Raw genomic sequence first — 25276 nt, 5'->3', positions numbered from 1 at the left:
CATTCTGCACTCCGTTTGTGTATTTCAAAAGGAAACTAGAAATATTTTTTCCCCCAAGTTATCATCTCACGTCTCACCTAAATCTACCTAACTCTGGCCGGCCTCCTTTTTAGTTACACCGTCACTTCCGAGACCCACCGTCTGCGGGTCCCGCGGCTCAGGGAGTTTCTCCCGGTCCCACAGTCAGTGGCTATAGTACCAAAAGTACTCGTTCCTAGTCCCACATGGCAGCCTCATAGAGGCTCGCACATCCGGTCGTCCGCCACCAGACGCTTTAAACCGGCGAGTCCATTTCCTCTAAGCCCTTGTTTAGTTCCACCCAAAATCCAAAAAGTTGCTACAGTACCTGTCACATCGAATGTTTACGGCCCGTGCATGGAGCATTAAATGTAGACGAAAAGAAAAACTAATTGCACAGTTTGGTGGGAAATTACGAGACGAACGTTTTAAGCCTAATTAGTCAATGTTTGGACATTATTTGCCAAATAAAAACGAAGGTGCTACAGTCGTCCCAAAATCCAAAATTCGCGAACTAAACAACCCGCGCTTATTTCTTTCCTCTCACCTAATTTCCGGCCTCGTGTTCGCGTTGCTCGCTTGGGTTTGGATCCGAGCGGGGGGCTCGGGCCGGCGGATGCTGTAGAGGAATGGCGGAGGCTGTCGCGTCCGCGGGCAGGCTTGCCATGGAGCCCTCGACCTCCGTCACACCCGGCCAGGTGAACCGAGCCCTAACTCGCGCCTCCTCGATCCGTTCCGTCGGGCGCTGGCCCGGAGATTGCTGCTCTCCGCAGTGCGGCACCGCTTGGGAATTCTCGTGGGTTCGAGACCATTGGAGCGGGGTTGCTGAGATGGGTGGCTCGATTTGGTGACACGGGGAGCAGGGCAGCGGCCAGCGGGGGAATGGGACGGCTGGGTGTGGGTTCGTACGCGGTTGCGACGCTGAATCGCGCTGGGTTATGAGCTTTTGGTGATCGCGGAGAAGCGCTGGAGATGCGACGCGTCTGGAATTTCTCGCGCGGGTTGAGCGATTGGATCATATGCTGCGGGCTTGGCACAGTAGCTGCCAAAATTGGGGTGCTGTGATCGTTGAATGTTGTTGGGTGCACGTGTCCCGTTGGTCGGTTGGTGCAACTTACTGCCGATGCAAGCGTTAAGTTCGCATATGCTAGGGTCTTGTTTGGATACACTCATATCCACCTCAATCCATGTGTGTCAGGAGTGGATTGGGGTGGATCTTAGTTTAATTTCCACCCAAACAAGTTCTAATGTGGGTTGGTTTGTTTGTGGCTAGTTTCTTCTTTCTTGTATTGTGGTCTTGTGGTGGATCAAGTAGGGTTGGTCAGGTTGATGTCATCTTGCTGTTATTGCACCAAATATAGGGGTTTAGGGTTTAAGGGTTGGAGAATCAAATTGCTTCTGTATGTAGTTTGTGGATCTGGAGAACTTGGACCTTAAGGTTGCCATTAGGTTCTAGCAATATGATGTTTATATTATTTGGGACCTCCATCTCTGGAACTAAGTAAGCTTTGTTTTGCTTTCCGTGCAGGTTTCTGCTATTCTAGGCTTTCTATGGGTTTTCGCAGCATGGGCGTATGCTGAGGTTCTCTTCCATAGGAAGAATACTTCTTCTATTAAAACGTAAGTAAATGTTAGTTTGATCCTGAGAATCTGCTATTTTTGTAAAGATTCTAAGTGCCATAATGGTACTCCCTCCTGTCAGTATTACTTGTTGTTTCTTACAACCAAACACAACTGACTATAAGTCAATTCGGCTCTCTGAAACATCAAGTAATACTGACTGTAGGTAGTATATATTATTCTAATGTTTTCTGCGAGAAAAAGAAACTGCTTGTTTTAAAAGAACCTTATCTCTAGATGTCCTACTCTTGCAGTGCTTTCTGTATTTTGAAAGTCCTGGGATGCATATTGCCATGCGGCCATGCACTCTTACATGCTGCTTTGACTGAGACTGCAGTATATATAGTAACATCACAATAACCATCTATAATATAACTATAAGAGTCTTATTTGAGTTTCTGGCTCTTCATCTTTGTCAGTAGACATTCAGATGTCAATCTAGCAGTAATGGATAACATTTCAGTCAAAGCAGAAGACCAGACAATGTTGTTGGAGGAGGGTGGCCAAGAAGTGGTTGCAAAGCCAGCTTATACTTCCTTCACATCACAAATGCTCAGGTTCTCTATAAATTACAAATTTACAATTTCTCAATATCAGAATTCGAAGGCATTGAGTCTCTGACAAAAAGAAAATGTTGGGTTCAACAGACTTATCTTCATGGACCAGATGCTTCTTCTGGAGAATCGTTTAACACTGAGGGCAATGTAAGCTACAGTTGCTCCTCCAATCATTTATGCTTCCTAGTTGCACTATTCTGCTAACTGGATTGCATTGGTGTTTTCAGATCTGAGTTTGGAGGGTATCTACTTTATTTTTACATATGTGATCGTACAAACTTGCTTGGAGAGTCTGCCAAGGTACTGTTGTGCTGATATTGTTACACAGTCTGGCCACGTGCCTAATTGACATATTAATAAAATTGCCACTTGTTAGAACCTTTCAAATTTTCTGAATTATTCAGATTGATGAAAAATATCCCAGTGCATTCTTCATGTGCCATTATATATAGTGTAACGCCTTAATCCACCAACCTTTTTATTTGTATGCTTCATCTGCAGAATTACAGCCGGGATCTGTTCCTTTTCCTCTACTTTCTTCTTATCAGTCGTAGCAGCTATGACTTCCTTTAAGGTCCATCAGGACAAGTCAGCATTCACAGGAAAATCTATACTGTACTTGAATCGGCATCAAACCGAAGAATGGAAGGGTTGGATGCAGGTACTTATCATAGTTTTATCTTCCTTCTGCAGTGTTTCCTGGGTCTCAGAAACAATTGTTTTTAATAATTGCCCATAAACATAGTTGGGTGAGTAGCTACGGTTCATGTATGAGCATTGGTACATCAGAACTATAGAAGTATGATGTATGCAGTTATAAGCATCTACTCTCATCTGGCACAGCTAGCATAGTAGCATGTATGGTTTATCATGCTCTTGATGGTCCATTCATGGTTATGGACCTCTCTTCAGTTGCAAATAAGCTGATTTGGTCATTAGCACCCATTAATTGTGAAACATTGGGTTTTGACCTGTCCTACCACCAAAGCTTTGCCATGCTAGCTTTTACACACTGCCTTGTGAAGGTTCATTTCTCTGCCCTAAGTTGTGTGTAATTTTGATTTGCTCGAGAATTTCCTTTTATGAACTGTATGATACTGGGTTCAACTTCTGTCCTACCACTAGCAGCCTGCAACAGTCTTCAGCATTACTTTATCTAATTCCCAGGTGCTATTCTTGATGTACCATTACTTCAATGCTAAAGAAATCTACAATGCAATCCGTGTGTTCATTGCTGCATATGTCTGGATGACTGGATTTGGCAATTTCTCTTATTATTATGTGAGGAAGGATTTCAGTCTTGGAAGATTTGCTCAGGTGCATCTTTACACCCCCACTGTTCCTGATTCTTTACATTAGAGTTTTCCTAACATGGTTGCACCTGCAACAGATGATGTGGCGCCTCAATTTCTTTGTTATATTCTGCTGCATTGTCCTGAACAATGACTATACACTCTATTATATTTGTCCTATGCACACCCTTTTCACCCTCATGGTTTATGGTGCTCTTGGAATTCTAAACAAATATAATGAGATTAGATCTGTGATGGCAATGAAATTTGTTGCTTGCTTCTTGGTAGTTGTCCTGGTTTGGGAAGTTCCAGGTGTCTTTGACATAGTATGGAGCCCATTAACATTTCTTCTAGGTAAGTTTCCTTCTCAAACCTTTTGTGGTATGGATATCCCTTGCATTTTCCTTCTAAAAGATGGCCAATGCTATTTGCCTTTGTATGCAGGCTATACCGATCCTTCTAAACCAGATCTCCCCCGTTTGCATGAATGGCAATTCCGATCTGGACTGGATCGCTACATTTGGATTATTGGGATGATATATGCATATTACCATCCAACTGTATGTTTTCGACCATATGTTTTTTATTGTAGCTGTGCTGTTTCTTTATATTCAGAGACAGCTTAGAATTGTTTGAAAGGGAGCAAAAGAAAGTTGTATTTTGGCATTGATGAAATATCCTGTCTCAGGTTGAGAAGTGGATGGAGAAACTGGAAGAAACTGAAATGAGAACCAAACTCTATATTAAGGCCTCAATGGTTACAGTGTCATTGACGGTAATTATCAAACACCTGACAATTTTTTAAATACCTTACTTTCGGTAACACATGCTGTGTGTTGATCGCAGGCTGGTTATTTGTGGTATGAATACATTTATAAGCTGGATAAGATTACTTACAACAAGCTGCATCCATATACATCCTGGATCCCCATAACGTATGTACCTTACCTTTCTAATACATTTTTAGGGGGTCTGTAAGTGTGCAAAATCTGATTTACTGCATGGTTGTGTGTACTCAAAAGTGTCTACATATGCCTACGCAACTTCACTCAAGAATTCAGGAGCTTCTCCCTCACACTATTTGCGTAAGTTTTGGTTTTGTGTAATGCGTTGTACCTTTTATCTTAATGTTTGTGTCATGTTGTGCGAATATGTGACTCCTGTATTTGTTCATTTGGCTGTTCCAGCTGGCTTGGAAAGGTTACACTAGAGACATACATATCTCAGTTCCATATCTGGCTCAGGTAACCACCTGCTGTTTCTCTTTGTAGTTCGTCCTTCCATTTGCACCGATGAAAAAAAAAAAACTTCTTCACATTGTCAAGTACTGATGTTGTCTCATTTGCTTTGTTAACTCCTGCAGATCAAGTGTGCCCAATGGCCAACCAAAATGGCTACTGTCAATAATCCCAAATTATCCACTGCTCAATTTCATGCTCACTACTGCTGTATATGTTGCGGTATGTAGATCTCCCCTATGTAAGATACCGAAGACAATAGTCTGCAGCAACTTACACGTTGTCATGTATTACCACTGCAGGTTTCCAATAGGCTTTTCGAATTGACTAATACCTTGAAGATGGTATTTGTACCAAATCGTGACAACAAGCGCCTCTCATACAATTTTGTGGCAGGAACTGCCATTTCGGCTGCACTGTACTTTGTATCATTTGTTCTAATTGGTATTGCAGGATACTAGGAAGTCTAGGTATTGCCTTTTTCTTTTGTTCAATTAGTTACAACGACAAAGCCTGATCGACAGAGCAAATTTAAGGCGACACGCCACGCACTGCTAAGGAACCTGCAAATTTAAGGCGACACGCCACGCACCACCAAAATTTAAGAAAAAAGTTGATGTGCAAGGCAGAAGATCTCGAAGAGTGTAACATATGAGTGAACCCCAATCCCAAGAGGGGGATATGATTAAAAATATATATATATCCCTGTATAACGCATACTGACTTACCGAGTGATCACGTCGACTGTGAAAATCAGATTTTGTTCCTTGTTTTGTTTAAAAGCTTGAGATGGGCAGAATGGTTCCTTTTTTTTTGTTTAAAGCGTGAAATAGGCAGATTGGCCTCATGTTTTTCCTCCGGTTACTAGGGAATCATCCTGCAATGGCTTCTTGCTTTGAATGCATATGCATATTCCTGAAACTCTTGAAAGCGCTCATGGCTTCCATATCCTTAAAGCCGTGTCATGTTATTTTAACTTGTGAACACAGAAGCATTATACTTTGTCCCAAAATAACTGATATTTTAGGTTTATTCTAAATCAAACAAATTTACTTTCACTAAATTTATTGGAAAAAAAAACATAAATATTTATGACATAATAATACCTTTTTAGTATTGTGAACATTAGTACTTTATTTTAGATTGTAAGTCGTTCTGTCTTTTTCGAAGGATATAGTTTTTGTTACATATCTAGATATATATTAAATTTAGATACATAGTAAAAGCTAGGATTTAGAAAAGCCAGAATGGCCTACAATTTAAATGGGTGGAGTATTTTTTGTGCTTGAAATGGCTCGACTCAGATCAAAGCAAAATCATCAGATATTTAGAAAGAAACTGTGCTGTTCAAACTTATCAAAGATGATAACTGGGTAAGGAAGGCACACACTTGTGGCACCAAAAACGACCAATATGCGCCAAAATCATCAGATATTTAGAAAGAAGCATATTTTTTGCTGCTTTAGATCAATGCAAAAGCTTGTGGTGTGCCTAACTTTATTTGCAGTTCAAACAATATGTGGCTTGAGATTTGGTGCTGTAGATCAATGCAAAAGCTTGTGGTGTGCCTAACTTTATTTGCTATTCAAACAATATGTCAGTCTGTGTGGCAGTCTGAACTTTGCTGTGGCACGGTGTGGCGGAGAACCAAACGCGCCCACTGTCATATTGGCAAGTGCTACATTGTACCCACTATAAAAGTTTCCATTTTGATACACATTAGATAAACGCAATCCAATTTCTTTTTGCCTAAGCCAGTTATATCGCCTTATCCTTGTCGTATCACACAGAAAGTATCATATAAAAAAAGGGGGGGACAGGAACTTTTCTTCAGTGCCAACCTCGTTCAACCCTTCCTCCTGCAACCGGAAGTTGGCATAATAGGCATACATAACCCCAGCTAAGCTGATAAACAAAAATCAGTGGATTTTCATTCCAACCAAAGGATAACCAGTTAACCACATAGAAATGCAAAATATAAATGTCTGATGCATACAAAAATAAGGAGACTGGCATACAATTAATCTGCATCACAACTAAGAGCTGCTAAAGGATTTCTCGAGGCTGTCTACATAATGATCATGCTGATGAAACACAATAGGCAACACGGAGTAGAAGACATCATGCTGACGCCTTTGCCTATAACAAATGGGGCGGCTATCTGTGATAACCAAAGCTCATATAAGGGCTCTGGATAGACCTGCGGTGGAATTATGAAGCACCAGGTTTGTGGAAGTATCAACTTCAGACTCTATTTGCAGCTCTTTCCCTCTCCCGCTTGTTATACAGCCTCTCAAGAACACGCTTGGCCTCACATGACGGGAAATTGCTCAGATCATAGTAATGTGGCGCCATATCAATTAGCCTGCACATAAGTCACACAGAAAATATCAACATATCCATCTTCAAATGGTCAAACTAAACAAGTGATCAGCTTTGTTCAGGTAGTAGCAACTCACCATTCCCCACGGATATCGGTGACTGTGCGGATGAAATTCCTGGTGGTCAAGACATATTCATTGTAGATGACCCACTCTGGCTTATGGTCCATACAATTGGAGGGATGAAGATGGACGACCTAGCAAGGAAGGGTTACAAGACTTCAATACCACACCCTAAGCAAGAAAACTTGAGATTCTTTGAACATGGAAAATAGAAACCTGGTTATCTTTTACAGTCAGGTAATGTCCAGTTCGTTCCAGGTGAGCGACCTGCATGAAATACCCTGCAAGCATGGCTTTCCTGATATTGACATAGTACTCACGGCTATTGAAATCCGTGCTGCACATCTTGAGGTTGAATCTAGTCATGATGCGAACAAGCTGTTGTCTGACATTGTCTGCAGACTTTAGTGCTCTGGAATTGATAAAGTTCTCGTAACACCACTGGGGATCTTCATCTGCATCGCCAATAAAAATAACTGTTAGGAAGAGAAAACGATGGATGCAACTGAGCCAACCCAAGGCCTCCACTGAAATTAGTGGTTCACTTTAACTTTCAACAGGTGGTTCAACAAAAGGGTCCATAAGCCCAACCCATAGCCACATGCATCCCTAATTGAATGAGGCTTATGGACTTACTGTTTTGCTTGTATGCATGGTATACATTCAGAAGCGTCAGATGGTCCCCATCAATATGACCAAATCGAGCCTTCGCCTCATCAGCAGCCTTTTGAGCCTCCCTAGGCCGGAGGAAGCAATTGGGTACTAGAGAAAGAATATGGTAATAACAGACGAAGTCCACGGTGGTCAGCAGATGCAAAGAGGCGAGACGATACCATTTGCTTTGTCAGAATAACTCAACAAACAGCAATTATCTGCATCAGCCTAAACTGTATGATCATTTCGACCAATAGCTCAAGAAGCCAGGTGAATGACAGTTGCTGATGACAGCCCATTAAAGAAATGCACAAGAAAATGATGCTAAGCACACATGCAGTAGTATGCATGCAAGCTCACATGCCATAATAGAAACCTGGCACTTCGCTTGAACAGAACTGACAAGCAAAGTAGTCCAGATAAACATATAGACAAGACAATTTGTAGAAATGCAATTTGTTAAACCTTTAGTGATAATTAACATACCTGACAGCATGGCAGATATTGACAAGATCTCATTCGAACAGTTGTACTTTGGACTGATGACAAGCATCTTTGACATTTGTGGATCCAGGGGAAACTCACTCATCATCTCTCCTAACTGTGTTAGATTACCTTCATCATCTAGTGCACCCAAATAGTTCAAAACTTCTAAGGCCCTCATTAGAGTTTCTGGTGCTGGAGGATCCATAAAGTCAAAATGTACTAAATCATCAATTCCAAGTTTCTTCAAAGTAAGAACTGTATTTGCCAGGTTCGACCGAAGAATTTCTGGGTATGTCTGTGGTTGCAAATCCTCATTAAAACTCTTCTCTGTATATAGCCTAAAGCACTTCCCAGGTTGCGTTCGTCCAGCACGACCAGCTCTCTGATGAGCACTTGCCTTAGAAATTGGTGACACCAGGAGGGATTCCACCCTTATTCTTGGATTGTAAACTTTCTGTTTGGAAAACCCCGGGTCTATCACATAAACTATGCCATCTATAGTTAAGGATGTTTCAGCAATGTTGGTGGACACAACAATTTTCCTTCCAGGAGGACCTCCTTCCTTCAATGGGGCAGGAGCAGGTTCAAAAATCTTCTGCTGCATGGCTGGGGGCAGTGTAGAGTATAAAGGCACGACTTTAACTGGGCCAACCTGATCTCCCGTATTATTAATTTCCTTATTGATTTTCCGACATGCATCCTCAATCTCCTCTTCTCCAGTGAGGAATACAAGGATATCACCAGCAGGTTCACACATATGTATTTGCACAACTGTCCTGAGAGCAGCCTCTAGATAGTCCCTCTCTGGTTCTTGGGTATAAAATATCTCAACCTGGATGAAGTCTCCCAGGCACCTTCATCAAGGGTGCACCACTGAAGTAACCCTGGAATTTCTCTGCTTCAAGGGTAGCGCTCATAACAACAAGCTTCAAATCTGGTCTATTTTTTAGAACCTCCTTCAGAAGCCCAAACAGAACATCTGTTGCCAAAGTCCTCTCATGAGCCTCATCAAGAACAATCACCTTGTACTTCTCTAAAAGTGGGTCTGCCATTGCTTCTCTCAGAAGCATACCATCTGTCAAATATCTGATAGGAAGCAATAGTGTTCAACACAACAGGATTAGATCAGAATACCTAAAAGAGAAAAGAAACATACACTCCATATCAATCTGCCAAAAGGATAGTGCATCTAATCACGTTCTTAAACGAAACATAGAGACATATAAAAAGGCTTACTTGAGAACAGTTTTGTGGCTGCTGCAATCCTCAAACCGGATGCTGTAACCCACTTCTTCCCCAATAGTAACATCCATCTCCTCCGCCACACGCCTGGAGACTGACATTGCTGCGACCCTCCGAGGCTGAGTGCAGGCAACCATGGAACGGTTACTTAAGCCTTCCGCCTCAAGAACAAATTGGGGGATCTGTTCAATATAACGCAAATCAATCATCACAACTTAATTGAGCGAGAAAGACATACAAGGACCACAAGTTCAAATCAATTTATAGAGAAACTAATAAGATCATAATAAGCATAGCCTTTCCTTCATTACACAAACAAATGACCAATTTTCCTTGCCCATACAGGTAGCCCCTAAAACATCTATCCCCTGACCTTGGTCCATAAACAATAGATAGAATTAAGAAAATCAAGCCATCCAGTAACCTAATTGGGGATCTGCTCAACATATATAACCCAAATAAACCATCACAAGTGTTGAGCAAGACTATTATATAATAAGTTAATAACAAAGCCATCAGCCCTTCACACGAACAAAACCAACAGTAACCTGGCCTCAGTTATGCAAACAAGTGCATAAATATGTCTGACCACTTTACCAAAGGAACGATTGGGCAATCTATATAGCACTATCTCTTAACCTTAGCTACAAACGATATAATAAGAAAATCAAACATGACAGAAACCTAATCAGCAGGGCATAGCTGCATAGGAGAAGGCGTATGAGTATTGTAGCGTTTGCGGTACCTGAGTTGTCTTTCCGCTTCCCGTTTCGCCGACGAGGATGAGGGTCTGGTTGTCGCGGAGGGAGCGGAGAAACTCCTCCTTCTGCTGCCACACGGGGAGCGTGCGGCGCTTCTCGAGGATCTCGAAGTACCGCGCCGTGTAGGGCCGCCCGTTCCACCGGTTGACAGACGGGTTGCCCCCCGCCGCGGTGGCGGCGGCGCCGTTGGAGGCGGCGCGGCCCAGCTTGGCAGAGACGGAGGTCTCGTCGACCACGTCGAAGAGGCTCACCTTCCGCTTCCGCTCCGTCCCCATGGCGGCGGCGGCGGCGGCGGCGGCGGCGAGAGACGACGAGCGGTCCTTCGCTCGCGCGGTTCCCAGGAGGAGGCGGGAGAGCGGGGGGAGGGTGGAGGAGGCAAACCCTAGCTTTGTTCCGGAGGGGTCGTTCGATTTATATTTGGGAATTTTGCACTGACAAATAGCAGGTCCGCGAGAGCGTGAGGCCGAGACGCCGAGTGGGAGACAGGAGTAGGACGGTGCGAAGGCGGGTTCTCGGAGTTATGAAGGCGGCTTCCTTCAGTTAAACGACCATGCCTTTTCTTAATATAAAACAGAAATGTTATACAACCCACATATGTTTTAGGGAGAAAAATACATAGATTTTCTCTCTCTCTTTTTTCACCGGTGATCACCGGCTCCGGTGAGCTCGCCCCTCAGGTCGGTCTCGCCTCGTGCCCTCGTGTGTGTCGTTTCCTCCTGTTCGATCGCTGGGGTCCTTCGCGCACCGCCTTGTGGGCTGACGCCTGACGGAGAGAGTGGGGGACCCTGTGATAGAGCCACAGGAGCTTTGACATGACGGCACGAGCACCGCCGCTACGCGCCGCTCCTAGCTCCAGGTACCTCTTCCTCTACGATTTGTGATTTGTCATTTCATATAAAAAAAATTATTTTTTATGATCTGTGGATTTGTGATCTTGTGATTTATGATTGTCTGGAGGTAGAAGAAGGCTGGAGGTAAAAGGAGGATAGAGGTTGTTGGATCTTAATTCTATAGTACAAAAAAATCATGTGTTGAAACTGCATAAAACACATGGTTGTTGGATAGATAGACTCAATATAAAGGCCTCCACACTACTCACAAAAACCATATCTGATTAAAAAAATTCCAGCCAAACGTGTTTGGATCCAACAGCTCCAATTTATGCCACCAAAATGGTAGATCTGTTTTCGAATTCACCAAAATGGTAGATCTGTGTCCGGATTCACCAAATTAGTAGAACACCTTTCCACCAAAAAGTTACTTTCCTTGCTACTGATCTTAGAGCTTGGCGCAGGTCCAAACTCAAGCTCACTGAGCAACTTGATATTATTGAAAACCAGCTTCTGAATCACCAATCCAGGCCTCCTGACCAACAAAACCACTATGTCCAAAAGGAGCTCATCTTTTCGCATCAATCCATCCTTGCCAAGCAAGAAGCTTTCCACCGCCAAAGATACAAAAAGAACTGGACCATCTCTGGTGACAGAAACACCTCCTTCTTTCATCAATCTATTATCAAGAGAGCTAGAAGAAATATCATCACCCATCTTCAGAACCCGAATGGAACCTATTCCACTAAACAGCAACTTGCCCATATGGCAACTGAGTACTTCAAGGAGATCTTCACCAGTCAACATAGCAGCAACATTGTCCACTTGGATGAAACTCCATTGGACTCAGATGCGACTCAGGTAATAGCTACTGATGCTTTCACTAATTCAGTCCCAGATATGCAGGAACTCCACCATATAGTCAAAAACATGCGCAACAATGCTGCCCCTGGACCTGATGGATTAAATGCATCCTTTTACAAAGCCTCTTGGAACTGGACAGGTAAGGATATACATGATTTAGTAACTTCTTTTTACAATTCTAGCAACCTACCCAGTAGTATCAATAATACTCACATTGTTCTCATTCCTAAGAATAACAGCCCTAACACTACAAGAGATTTCAGACCTATAAGTCTTTGTAATGTCAGCTACAAAATAATTGCCAAAACACTTGCTGATAGAATCAAGAACCACCTATCCCATATTATTCACCCCTATCAGGATGCTGTTGTTCAAGGTAGACATATTGCTTCTAATATCATCATTGTTCAGGAAATTGTTCATTCTTTTGGTCTCAAATCTTGGAAACAAAAGGCTTTTCTTTTAAAACTTGACTTAGCTAAGGCTTTTGATAGAACTGAATGGAACTTCATTGTCAAAGCTTCAGAGATCATTTCATTAATCTTGTTTACAATTGCATCTCTACTACTAGTCTTGCTGTTGTCATCAATGGTGAGCCCTCTGCCACTTTTTATCCTCAAAGAGGTGTTAGACAGGGATGCCCCCTTTCCCCTTATCTCTTTGTGTTGGCTGTCAATGAATTATCTATTAGCTTGCAACATAATATGAACTTGAATAATATTAATGGTATCACCCTTGGTCCTAACTGTCCCAAAATTCACTCTTTACTCTTTGCTGATGACCTTATCATTTGTGGGCAAGCAAATAGGAATGAGGCTAATATGATCGGGACTATTCTTTATGATTTTTGTAATGCCTCGGGTCAGACTCCCAACCTTGCTAAATCTCATATCATGTTCAGTAAGAATGTTGATGGTATCACTAGGCTAGATGTAAAATCTGTTTTCCCTGTTGGTGATCTCACTCCCAATTCTATTTACTTGGGTCATCCACTCATCTTTAATCACAACGACAGAACTCAGACGTACAATTTCATTCTAACTAAATTTAGAGCTAAGTTAACAACTATTAAGGGTAGCACGATCAACCATGCTGGCCGTCTTGTTTATATTAATTCTGTTTTGAATTCCATTCCAATTTACTATATGTCAACTGTTCTTTTTTCTAAGACGTTCATTGCGAAGATTACTGCTATCATCAGGAAATTTTGGTGGGCGGGTGTTCAAGAGGAAAATGGGACTAGAACTTTCCACTTTCGTTCCTGGGATGATATTTGCAAACCTAAATATAACGGAGGCCTAGGAATTAGGGATATCTATAGGATTAATCAAAGCCTCCTGATCAATGCTGCCTGGAACATTGCCACTAATAAAAACCCTTTCTTAACTTCCATATTGAAAGCCAAATATTACCCTAATTGCTCTTTTTGGACTGCTAGTAATAATAACTGTAAATCCATTTTTTGGTCTTCCACCATGCAAATTAAACATTTCCTTCACAATAACTGTGTTCTGCAAATTCACAATGGTGAATCCAGTATTTGGTCCACCCCCTGGTGTGCTTTATGGAATTCTATTCATGATCACATTAAGCTTCCTGTAACTGTTCAGAAACTTCCTCATTGCATCTCTGATCTTTGGGTGCCTCACAATCATTCTTGGGACATTGACCTCATATCTCAAATATTTGACGACCAGGCTGTAAATTGCATAGCCAATACTCAGATAGTACCTTCTAACAGTCCTGACAGACTCAGATGGATGTGTTGACGACATCACTCCTTCGGATGTACCCGTTGATCTTCCAACCGACATGCAAGGTCCAATGACCCGAGCTCGAAAGCGTCAACTCAATTTAGAGGTGAGCTCGTTCTTAAGCGATCATTTTCATACTTTTGAGAATAGACTACTATCTAATGATGTTATCTTGCTTAGGAACATTGGAGAGGGTCATGAGGGACTTAGAGGAAGAGGTGGAAGCGTTGATGACCAGCAAGGACGTTCAACAGAAACCGGAGGCCCGATCCAACATGATTTCGAGCCTGCCTCGGCCTCCAGGACCAGTCTGTCTTAAACTGGTCACCCAGGACGCATCCGGACTCCATTTTCGACGATCCACATATGGTTGGAAAGATAATTTGATAAGAAAGCCAATCAAAGTGGCCTCACATCAAAAGGCCTCTAGAATCAACGGGAATCGTCGAAACAAGTCAGCATCCAGAATCTGTCAGGGTGCTGCGACACCGTCTTTTGGTCCGATGGACTGTGTATCGTGTTTGGGCCCATTAGGGGGGTGTCCAGGGTAGGTGACGACCCTAAGACCTTTATAATCATACGGCGTCGCCGACATTAGGTTTTGAGTTTTGCTTAGATTAATCTGTCAAGAACAGTTTCGTCGTTCATCGGTTTGTGAGAACCCAACTTCGTGAGATTAATCATTCATCTGCAATTTGATTGTTTTCTTTCTTGGGTTCTTCGTTGCACAGGCAGGGATTAGCCTTCTTGGCGAGGTCAACCAGATCCGTGTCTCAGTTGATAACCAGAGAAGTTGTGGTGCTAAGATTGTAGTATTCGATCTTTCGATCTGAAGCCGGATCGGTGTGTCTAAGGCTGGATAATGAGCCGGCTCGGCTCGTTTCGGCTCGGCTCGTTCTGGCTCGTTAAGATAACGAGCTAGCTCGGCTCGGCTCGTTATCCTAACGAGCCAGAAAGCCAGCTCGGCTCGACTCGTTAAAAGCTCGAGCTGGCTCGTTAAGCTCGCGAGCCAAGTATAAAAAAATACACAAAATATAATAGTTGTATTTATCTAAAGTTTGAGAATAATAATAATACAAAAGAAATGCATCTAACAACCTTAAATCGAATAAAAAAATTAATATGTGCTAATATATATACAAGTATAATAAAATACTATAGTATTCATGCATCTAACAACTTTAAATGATACTTTTTTCCTAGAAGCTTGGCTCATTGAGCTCGCAAGCGGCTCGCGAGCTGGCTCGAGTTGGCTCGTTATAGCTAACGAGCTAAAATCTTGCCTTGGCTCGGCTCGTTATCATAACGAGCCGAGCCGAGCCGAGTCGAGCCAGTCACGAGCCGAGCGAGCTAACGAGCTTCGAGTTTTTCGTCCAGCCTTAGGTGTGTCATTCTCCGCCACAACGATAGTTGCCTCTACCTGACGGAAGATCGGGATCCCCGTTCCCATTAAGTGGTAGTCAGAGCTAAGGTATACCGTCAGGATCATATTTATCCCCTAGTTTAGAGTGTTTTGCATTCGTCCCATAGTCCAGTGCTATACTTTTTTTCTGTCCTAGAACCTTTCGTGACATAGCCTTTGCATATTTCAGTTTCAGAGTCCGTCGTGTTGAGTTTGTGTCCTGGTCGAGGTCTTGTTGCTGGTTAGGTCGTGTTAGAGTCCAGTTCGTGTGTTTTCCCCCATCGTTTCCATCAAATCTTTGCTTCCGTGACAAATTTTGCGCATATTATTCCCGTTTTGTCCTCTAATTCGGAGCCAATTCTTAAAGCTGGTCTAGTTTTCGCATACAAACTTGGATTTCGACGTTCGATATATCAAAATCGATCAGAAAAAAAATTCGGATCCATCTATCCCTGGCGTTGCCGGGGTCGGAGATTTTTAATTTGGTCAAAAACTGGTCACAAGATCCTTTTTTTGTGGTCACAAACTTTTTGTTGATTTTGAGCACGTCTTGTAAAATTTCCACAGGCCACGCCTTTCACTTGTTTACGCTCATATTTTCTATGGTTACTTCTTTTGTGCTCCTAAGTGAAGGAAAAATATCAAAAAAATCAAAATTTCCCAAAAAAACAACGACAACAAAAAAAATAGAAAAAAGAGAGGGGCAAAAGAGGAATAATATCAGCGGAGCACATAGAGAAGGCCAAAGTGAGCTGTGTTAGCGTGTGCTGTCTGGTTTCTTGTTTGTGTTGCTGTTGCCATCCACCATACTTGTTTTTCACATCACTGTCATCTTGCTATCTACCATACTTGTTTATTACACACCTGGTACTTGGAACATTTTAGACCAGCAACGAGAATAAGTACTTTGGACTAAATTCGGCATTACTTTCTGTTACTGACTTGTGTGCTAGATATACATATTATTCTTTGTGTGCCTTCCAAGCTCCACAAACTCTTCAGATCAGTACAGAAAAGGGGCCTTGTAATATCGGTACCACTGCCTCACATGTATCATGAACCAGCCGCCGGTTGTACCGCCCACTGCTTGTGTTGGTAAGAACTTTGTAAGAGCTTGGTAAGATGCTTCCACTTGCTGTGAAAAGTGACACCACTGCAACTGCAACCACGTAGTCATTTGTTAGGGATAACTTTTATTGTTTGTTCCTGTTTTTGTCTTTACAATGATAGGACGTGAACACACTGGAGATAACAATTCTAAGGGTTTCAACGAGTGTGTCAGCCAAGAGCAACTATAATCTGTTGTAGAGGATGCCCAAAAAAGATGAATGAGGTCGTCAGGAAGGCCGTCACTGACGCACTCATTGAACTCAACATTGGCAACAGCATGGAGAGATTGGACAAACGAATTTTTACGCTAATCGACAAGGTTACTGAGTTAAAAACCTTTGTGGCGGGCAATAACGACGTCTCCGACAGTAACACCGATGGTCTCTTGCTAGAAGACACAGTGCATAATGTCAGTGGGAACATAAATCGATCAGCCTTCCGACAAGCAAGATTACGACGATGTCTTCGCCGCAATACAACAGGTATGGGTGGTGTCCACCACCATCAAGGTAATAATCACCGTGTGCCCGATGATCCTTATGCTAAGATTAAGTTTACAATACCATTTTTTTGGGTTATTATGATGCTGAGGGATATCTTGATTGGGAGATGATGGTAGAACAAAAGTTTAGCGTCCACCTTGTGCCTGAGCATTATAGAGTTCGACAAGCTACTAGTGAGTTTAAGGATTTTGCCTTTATTTGGTGGAATGGGCTAGCTGCACAGGATGCTTTACCTGGTTCATGGGAAGAACTTAAGGTAGCTATGCGTGATCGTTTTGTACCTCCTTATCATATAGACTTACGTAAGAAATTGATGCGTTTAGAACAAGGAGATAAATCTGTACAGGATTACTATGGTGAGCTCCAAAAGAGATTGATGCGTTGTAGTGTTGTCGAGGGGAACGAAGATTCCATTTGTCGTTTTTATTCGGGTTTGAGGTGCGAGATTTAGGACATTTTTTATTATAAAGAATTTAACATTGTCAACCAGTTGTTTCAGTTTGCTATGCTTGCAGAAAAAGAATTGCAAGGGCGTGAACAGCAGAGCAAGAGCAAGGTCAGCACCACATACACGCCACGCTCGGCACCATCTTTTGGGCTGACCAAGCCAACCACTTTTCGGGCGCCTCCACCAGCGAGCAAGCGACCAACAGCCTCTGGAGTTACCGCTACACCTAAAGCACCTCCCGAACGACCTTCAGATTCAGGTAAAAATTCTTTGCAGGTGCCTACCAAGAGTGCCTCATCCATTGCATCGACGGGACACACTTCGGGCATTCAGTGCCACCGCTGCCATGGTATTGGCCATGTGTAGAAGAACTACCCAAGTTAGCGGGCATATATTGCTATAGAAGATGGTTACATCAGCACCTCTGACATTGAGGATGAAGAAGACCAAGATGCAGATGAGGAAGATGGCGAAGTCCTTGGTGACGAGGCCACGACGGCCTATAGGAGCATCATTGTACAGCGGGTGCTCAGCTCACAAGTGCAGCAACCTGAGAAGCTACAACGCCATAACTTGTTCTAGATTTTCTTCGTCATCAGCAACCGTCGAGCACGTGTCATTATTGATGGAGGTAGCTGCAATAATTTGGTGAGTTCTGATTTGGTCAAGAAGCTTGGCTTGACCACACACCCACACACACGTCCATACCATATTCAGTGGCTAAATGATTCTGGAAAAGCAAAGGTAACACAAACTTGCAGAGTTTTATTTTTCATTGATTCTTATGCTGGTTCTGTTGATTATAATGTGGTACCTATGCAAGCCTGTTCATTTTTATTGGGTCGTCCTTGGGAACATGATAATGATGCTACACACCATGGTAGAAGTAATAAATACACCTTTGAGCATAAAGAAAAGAAAATTACTTTGGTACCTTTGACCCCTGCTCAAATTGTACAAGCTGATAGAGAATGCGCTGCTAGTTTGAATGATGTTTAATCTAAAAATCAGCAAGTTGCTAATTCTATTCTCCCACCTAAAAAGGATAAGTCTACATCTATTTCTAAGGCTGAGGGAATTAAATTAAAGGGTGGTGTTATGCTTGCAACAAAATATGACTTTGCTGAAATTTCTGATGATGATATTTGCTATGCTTTGGTATACAAACGAGCTATGTTTTCGCTTGATGATATTGTTAGCTTGGTGCCACCTGCTGTCACTAACCTTTTGCAGGAGTATAAGGACATTTTTCCAGCTGAGATACCTCCGGGGCTGCCACCAATGAGAGGGATAGAGCATCAAATCGATTTGATTCCGAGAGCAACATTGCCCAACCGTGCTGCATATTGAACCAATCCTGAGGAGACTAATGAAATTCAGCGGCAAGTCAAGACCTTTTGGACCATGGGTATGTACGTGAAAGCCTTAGTCCTTGTGCCGTTCCTGTATTTTTGGTTCCTAAGAAAGATGTAACTTGGCGTACATGTGTTGATTGTAGAGCCATCAATAATATTATTATTCGGTATCGTCATTCTATTCCTAGGTTAGACAACATGCTTGATGAGTTGTGTGGTTCTATAATTTTCACCAAGATTGACTTGCGAAGTGGCTACCATCAAATTAGAATGAAACTTGCAGATGAGTGAAAAACAGCGTTTAAAACCAAATTCGAGTTGTATGAGTGGTTAGTAATGCCTTTTGATTTGACAAATGCACCTAGCACTTTCATGCGCTTAATGAATGAGGTTTTAAGAGCTTTTATTGGTCGTTTTGTGGTAGTTTACTTTGATGATATATTGATTTATAACAAGTCTTTTGATGAACATATGGATAACTTACGTGTTGTTTTTAATGCTTTACGTGATGCACATTTATTTAGTAACCTTGAGAAGTGCATCTTTTGCATGGATCAAGTTTTTTTTCTTGGCTATGTTGTAACTCCACAGGGAATTGAGGTGGACAACATAAAAATTGAAGCCATAAAGAGCTGGTCGGTCCCCCAAACCGTCACACAGGTGGGGAGTTTTCTTGGTCTTGTAGGATTTTACCGCCGCTTCGTCAAAGATTTTAGCACCATTGCTGCCCCGTTGCATGAGTTGACGAAGAAAAGGGTGATGTTTCATTGGGGAAAGGCACATGAGGAGTCCTTTGACACTTTGAAGGATAAGCTCACACACGCACCATTGTTACAACTTCTAAATTTTGGTAAGACTTTTGAGCTAGAATGTGATGTTAGTGGAGTTTGCATTGGGGTGTTTTGATGCAAGATGGTAAACACATTGCTTACTTTAGTGAAAAATTGCATGGTCCTGTTCTTAATTATTCCACATATGATAAGGAATTATATGCACTTGTCCGTTCTTTAGAGACGTGGCGTCATTATTTGTGGCCTAAAGAATTTATTATTTATTCTGATCATGAATCACTTAAGTATCTTCGCCCTCAACATAATCTAAATCATAGGCATACTAAATGAGTTGAATTTATTGAATCTTTTTCTTATATTATCAAACATAAGAAATGAAAGGATAATGTGATTGCTGATGCTTTGTCTAGACGATATATATTGCTATCCCAACTTGATTGTCGGATTTTTAGGCTTGAATCAGTAAAAGAACAATATGCGCTTGATCCTGATTTTAAGGATGTGTTGATAAATTGTAGCGAAGGACGTATATGGAATAAGTTTATGATAAATGACGGGTTTTTGTTTAGACCTAACCGCCTATGCATTCCAGTTGACTCCATTCGCCTTTTGTTGTTGCAGGAGGCACATGGAGACGGATTGATGGGATATTTTAGAGCCAAGAAGACAGAGGAGGTGCTGTCCACATATTTCTTTTGGCCTAGGATGAGGTGAGATGTAGGACGGTACGTGGCTCGGTGCACCACATGTCAAAAAGCTAAGTCGCGGTTGAACCCACATGGTTTGTATATGTCTCTTCCTGTTCCTTCTACTCCTTGGGCTGATATATCTATGGATTTTGTGTTGGGTTTGCCAAGGAGTAAGAGGGGGAGGGATAATATTTTTGTGGTGGTTGATCATTTTTCTAAGATGTCACATTTTATTCCTTGTCATAAGAGCGACGATGCTGTTCATATTGCTAACATTTTCTTTCAAGAAATCGTTCGCTTTCATGATATGCCTTCTACTATTGTTTTAGATCGCGATGCAAAATTCTTGAGTCACTTTTAGCGCACTTTGTGGAATAAATTAAAGACCAAGCTGTTGTTTTCTACAACATGTCATCCTCAAACCGATGGGTAAACTGAGGTAGTGAATCGAACATTGTCCATCATGTGGAGAGCCATTTTGAAGCGCAATTTGAAAATGTGGGAAGAGTGTTTGTCGCATGTGAAGTTTGCATATAACAGGGCAGACTATTCTACCACCAAGATAAGTCCTTTTCAGATAGTGTATGGTTTTAACTTTCGCGCTCCTATTAATCTTTTGCCTTTACCTACCACTAAGAGAACATATAGTGATGTTAGAGAGCGTGCTGAATTCATTCGTAAGTTGCACGAAATAACTAAAGCAAATATTGAAAGAATGAATGAAAGGTTTAGAATTGCTGGTAGTAAAGGTAGAAAAGAAATTAAACTTGAACCGAGTGATTTGGTTTGGTTACATTTGAGAAAAGATAGATTTCTTGAGCTGCGTAAGTCTAAATTAATGCCAAGAGCAGCTGGTCCTTATAAGATAATTGAGAAAATAAATGATAATGTCTATAAACTTGAGTTGTCACCCGAGTTCGGGGTTAGTCACACCTTTAACATTACAGATTTGAAGCTTTATTTGGGAGAAGAAGATGAGCTTGAGTCGAGGACGACTCAGTTTCAAGAGGGGGAGGATGATGAGGACATCACTCCTTCGGATGTACCCGCTGATCCTCCAACTGACATGCAAGGTCCAATGACCCGAGCTCGAATGCATCAACTCAATTTAGAGGTAAGCTCATTCTTAAGCAATCCTTTTTCATACTTTTAAGAATAGACTACTACCTAATGATGTTATCTTGCTTAGGAACATTGGAGAGGGTCGTGAGGGACTTAGAGGAAGAGGTGGAGACGTTGATGACCAGTACGGACGTTCAACAGAAACCGGAGGCTCGATCCAACATGATTTCGAGTCTGCCTCGGTCTCCAGGACCAGTCTGCCTTAAACTGGTCACTCAGGACGCATCCGGACTCCGTTTTCAACGATCCACATATGGTTGGAAAAGCTAATTTAATAAGGAAGCCAATCCAAGTGGTTTCACGTCAAAAGGCCTCCAGAATCAATGGAAATCGTCGAAACAAGTCAGTGTCTAGAATCTGCTAGGGTGCTGCGACACCGTCTTTTGGTCCGATGGACCGTGTATCATGTTTGGGCCCATTAGGGGTGTGTCTAGGGTAGGCGACGACCCTAAGACCTTTATAATTATACGCCGCCGCCGATATTAGGTTTTGAGTTTTGCTTAGATTAATCTGTCAAGAACAGTTTCACCGTTCATCGGTTTGTAAGACCCCAACTTCGTGAGATTAATCATTCTTCTGTAATTTGGTTGCTTTCTTTCTTGTTCTTGCTTGTGTTCTTCGTTGCGCAGGCAGGGATTAGCCTTCTTGGCGAGGTCAACCGGATTCGTGTCTCGGTTGATAACCAGAGGAGTTGTGATGCTAAGATTGCAGGGTTCAATTTTTCGATCTGAAGCCGGATCGGTGTGTCATTCTCCGCCACAACGATAGTTACCTCTACCTGATGGAAAATCGGGATCCCCGTTCCCATTAGGATGCATGCTAAAAAAGGATTGTGCAGTTCCAAAGAAGCTATTTCCTTTCTTAATAACAAAGCGCAGGTACAATTGACACAGCAGGGTACCAGAGGAATCACTCCCCAAGCTTTGGACATCTTAAAAAGAGTATGGAAACTTAAGACAATTCCTCCATGCATCAAAACTTTCGTTTGGAGACTCATCAGACGAGCTCTAGCTACTAGGGAAAGAGCTGGAAGCTTATCCTCAAAAATTAACAAACGTTGCTCAGTCTGCAATATGACTGAGAATGATTCTCATCTATTTTTTCACTGCAGCTTTGCTAGGGCGATTTGGTTCTCAGCTTCGCCACCGCTTGTAACCTCTCGGCTTCCACAAGAGCAGGATGGTGTCCAGGATATTCTATCATCCATAGTTACTACAAACACATCCGATGATGAATTTCATAGAATCATGACCACTCTGGTACATTTGGAAAGCGAGAAATGATGCTCGCTTCAACAACAAAAAATGTCTGTTTTGCAGGTACACTATGCAGTGGCTGCAGATATGAAGCTAAACCATTCATGAGGACAATGCTAGCGCAGAGGAAAACGAGCAAGAATCAATGAACATGTTAACAACTAATCCATCTAATGCAGGGATACCAGTATTAACAGAAGTCCGGTTAACAAATCCCTGTCTACCGCAGGGACAAACAAATCATCCCATTGCTCCTATTGTGCAGGTCAATTATCCAGCTCTCTTGGAAGGAGCAAGATGCTACACTGATGCAGCAATTGCACCGGATCACGAAGGCCAACAAATGAGAAAAAGTGGAATCGGTGTTTTCATCCTGGAACCCAGGAGAAAACTGATGATCCACATCAAGGCGACGAGCGTGGCCAACTCAGTCCTTATGGCTGAGGCAGCGGCTCTTTCTCTTGCAGGGATCATATCATCAAGGATGCAATTCCAGGACATCTTCTTCTTGACAGACAACCAACTGATGGCTCACTTCTACAATGGACCAGATCATTCTGATCCTCCCCAATGGGATATCAAGCTGCTCACGCAGAAATTTCTCAATACAGTGACATCAATGAACTGGAAGGTGGCAAAAATCGACAGAAGACTCAACTTAACAGCTCATTCGCTAGCCACCCAGGCCAGGCATTCAAGTCTGCTACTGTATCACAAAAATCAAATGGAGATCTCATGCTCCAATGTTTCACATGATTCCATCTGCCCTACTAGAGAGGCATAGCACTCTGTAACTTGGGACCATTATACTCCACTTGCAGCCTGGTGCTGCTAATAAGGTCCTTTTTTTTTTAGCGCTCGTGCTCCGGCTCTGTCACTGTCCATGCACTGTAGCCAAAGCTTAGATCCGGGAAAAGAGCCCCCTGCTCCGTGAACAGTTCTCCATGAACAGTGACACAAAAAAGCAGAGGAGAGAACCGGCTGCTACAGTATAAGGAAGAACCGGCTCTATGAACCGTGCTGGTGTGGTGGAAGCAGGAGCCGCGGGAGCCGAAACCAACCCGCCCTAAAACTTTATGCCTTTTATATATATATAAAAACACAAGCAGACGGAAGAAGCAGCAGAACACGTTACACCGCCATCACATCATCCGCCCCACGTCAAAGACCAAACAAAGTGTCAAACCAACCAAACGCCTCGAGCCACTTAAACAGAACAGCCGCTGCGCGCCTGCGCCACAGCGACCGGCCGACCGACGCCGACGTAGCGCGCCCTGCCCCTGCGTCGGGATCGAGAGGAACGGAGGAAGGGAACCAGCCGGCGCGCGTGGAGCCCGCCGCCGCCGCGCGGCCTCGCCTCGGCGGGCCCATGGGGGGAAGGCTGGTGTCCGTGCTCCGGTGGCCGCCGGACCTGGGCCTGCCGAGCCTGGCCGCGCTGCTCCCCTCGCCGCCCGCGCACCTCCGGGTCCAGGTCCAGGAGTGGTGGCAGTGGCAGCGGTCGCGCCCCGAGCAACTCGGCGCGGCGGCGCGGCGGTGGCCCGAGCTCGTGCGGGACGTGCCGCTCCTGGTGGACGCCGCGCTCTGGGGCGTCGTCACGGCCGTCGAGTCCGTCGCGCTCGTCTCCATGATGTGCTTCTTCTTCCTCTGCTGCGGCTGCACGCTCTGATGAACCTCGCAGTGCCACCAAGCAAGTACTGCTGCCAGTATGGATGATTCCTCCGTGTCCGTGCGATTTCTTCGTTTTTGTTTACTGCGTGTAGTTGTGGTGGATTAGCTGTGTCTAGGTAGAATTACTGTCATGGCAATGGTAACTAGGATGTGATCTGTGATTTGGGATTGGATTTGACCGTCGGTTGTCCGCCATTTGGGGATCCATGACTTGGACAAGGCTACTGTAGCGAGAGTTGTGGAGGGGGATTACTGAATTGGAGGGTTTAGTAGGTGCGTGGTGGGAACGGAGACGACTTTAGTTGCGGGAAAAATATCTCAGTTTCTTATTTAGGCCATGGTTTCTGCGTGCTCTTCTTAAATTTCAGTCGCATCGAATATTTGATACATATATAGAGTATTAAATATAGATTAATTATAAAATTAATTATACAACTTGTGGCTAATTTGCGAGACAAATCTTTTAAGCCTAATTAGTCTATGATTTGACACCGTGGTGCTACAGTAAAATATGCTAATGCCAGATTAATTAGGCTTAAAAAAATCGTCTCGTAAATTAGCCTCCATCTATGTAATTGGTTTTGTAATTAATTTATATTTAATGCTTTTTATTAGTATATCTATATTCGATGTGACATGAATTTTAGGAGCGACTAAAGAACCAAACATCCCCTTAATCAGCCGAGTCAGTGGCTTCAGTTGCGTACCAATGTACTCCTAAGACTCTGCAACATGAAACCCATAGGCATCAAACATAAAATGGGTAGCAAAAGATCTAAAATCAGCCTCCAACAGAGTACCTATACGGGAGACCTATTTTGGTTTGCCTGAGAGGCACAACTCAAATATGGATACCCTTTCTCCTGAAAACTCATTTGTAGAAAGTATTCTCTTTTGGGTCTTGTTGTTGGAGAAGATGTCAAATAAGTATTTGTCGGATACAGTGAGAAGGAGTACCCTAAGCAAGAACCAAAAAACGACTGCTTAGACTTCGTAAAAGTCGAAACCAGCTAAACACCGCTGGCCTTGGCCGATTTTCCGACTTCGCTCGAGGCCCCCTCACCGCTAGCCTCGAGCGACCCCCCACCAAGGGTCTCGGTCGGGCCGCCGACTCTCCGTCTCGCGCGAGGCGGGCTCGACAGCACTCCGCTGCCTCTTCCTTCACCCGCCCC

The 25276-nt window shown here is 43.1% G+C and overlaps 2 protein-coding genes and 1 pseudogene across 2 annotated transcripts; 2 read left to right on the top strand and 1 right to left on the bottom strand.

The window, feature by feature from the left end:
• The first annotated feature begins 533 nt into the window (after positions 1 to 533).
• LOC136540058 (protein REDUCED WALL ACETYLATION 4-like) lies at positions 534 to 5507 on the top strand (annotated as a pseudogene).
• A 1127-nt stretch (positions 5508 to 6634) lies between these two features.
• On the bottom strand, positions 6635 to 10760 carry LOC136532712 (probable pre-mRNA-splicing factor ATP-dependent RNA helicase DEAH3). Its single transcript, XM_066525305.1, is given in 8 exon segments — positions 6635 to 7090; positions 7185 to 7303; positions 7386 to 7624; positions 7806 to 7931; positions 8310 to 9141; positions 9143 to 9395; positions 9546 to 9733; positions 10297 to 10760. Coding segments are annotated over 8 exon segments (2169 nt in total). The 5' UTR covers positions 10588 to 10760; the 3' UTR covers positions 6635 to 6969.
• Positions 10761 to 23657: 12897 nt separating this feature from the next.
• Positions 23658 to 24366, top strand: LOC136540057 (uncharacterized). Its single transcript, XM_066532044.1, has one exon. It carries the CDS (start codon positions 23806 to 23808, stop codon positions 24100 to 24102), a length of 297 nt encoding a protein of 98 aa, XP_066388141.1. The 5' UTR covers positions 23658 to 23805; the 3' UTR covers positions 24103 to 24366.
• Positions 24367 to 25276: the final 910 nt, after the last annotated feature.

Source organism: Miscanthus floridulus, chromosome 2 (assembly GCF_019320115.1).
Source record: "Miscanthus floridulus cultivar M001 chromosome 2, ASM1932011v1, whole genome shotgun sequence".
Classification (NCBI taxonomy): Eukaryota; Viridiplantae; Streptophyta; class Magnoliopsida; order Poales; family Poaceae; genus Miscanthus; species Miscanthus floridulus.
This window is presented reverse-complemented; position numbering and strand designations above follow the sequence as displayed.

Bases quoted from the DNA above. Each gene is read 5' to 3' on its own strand.
- LOC136540057 (XM_066532044.1), top strand. From the start codon at position 23,806: ATGGGGGGAAGGCTGGTGTCCGTGCTCCGGTGGCCGCCGGACCTGGGC.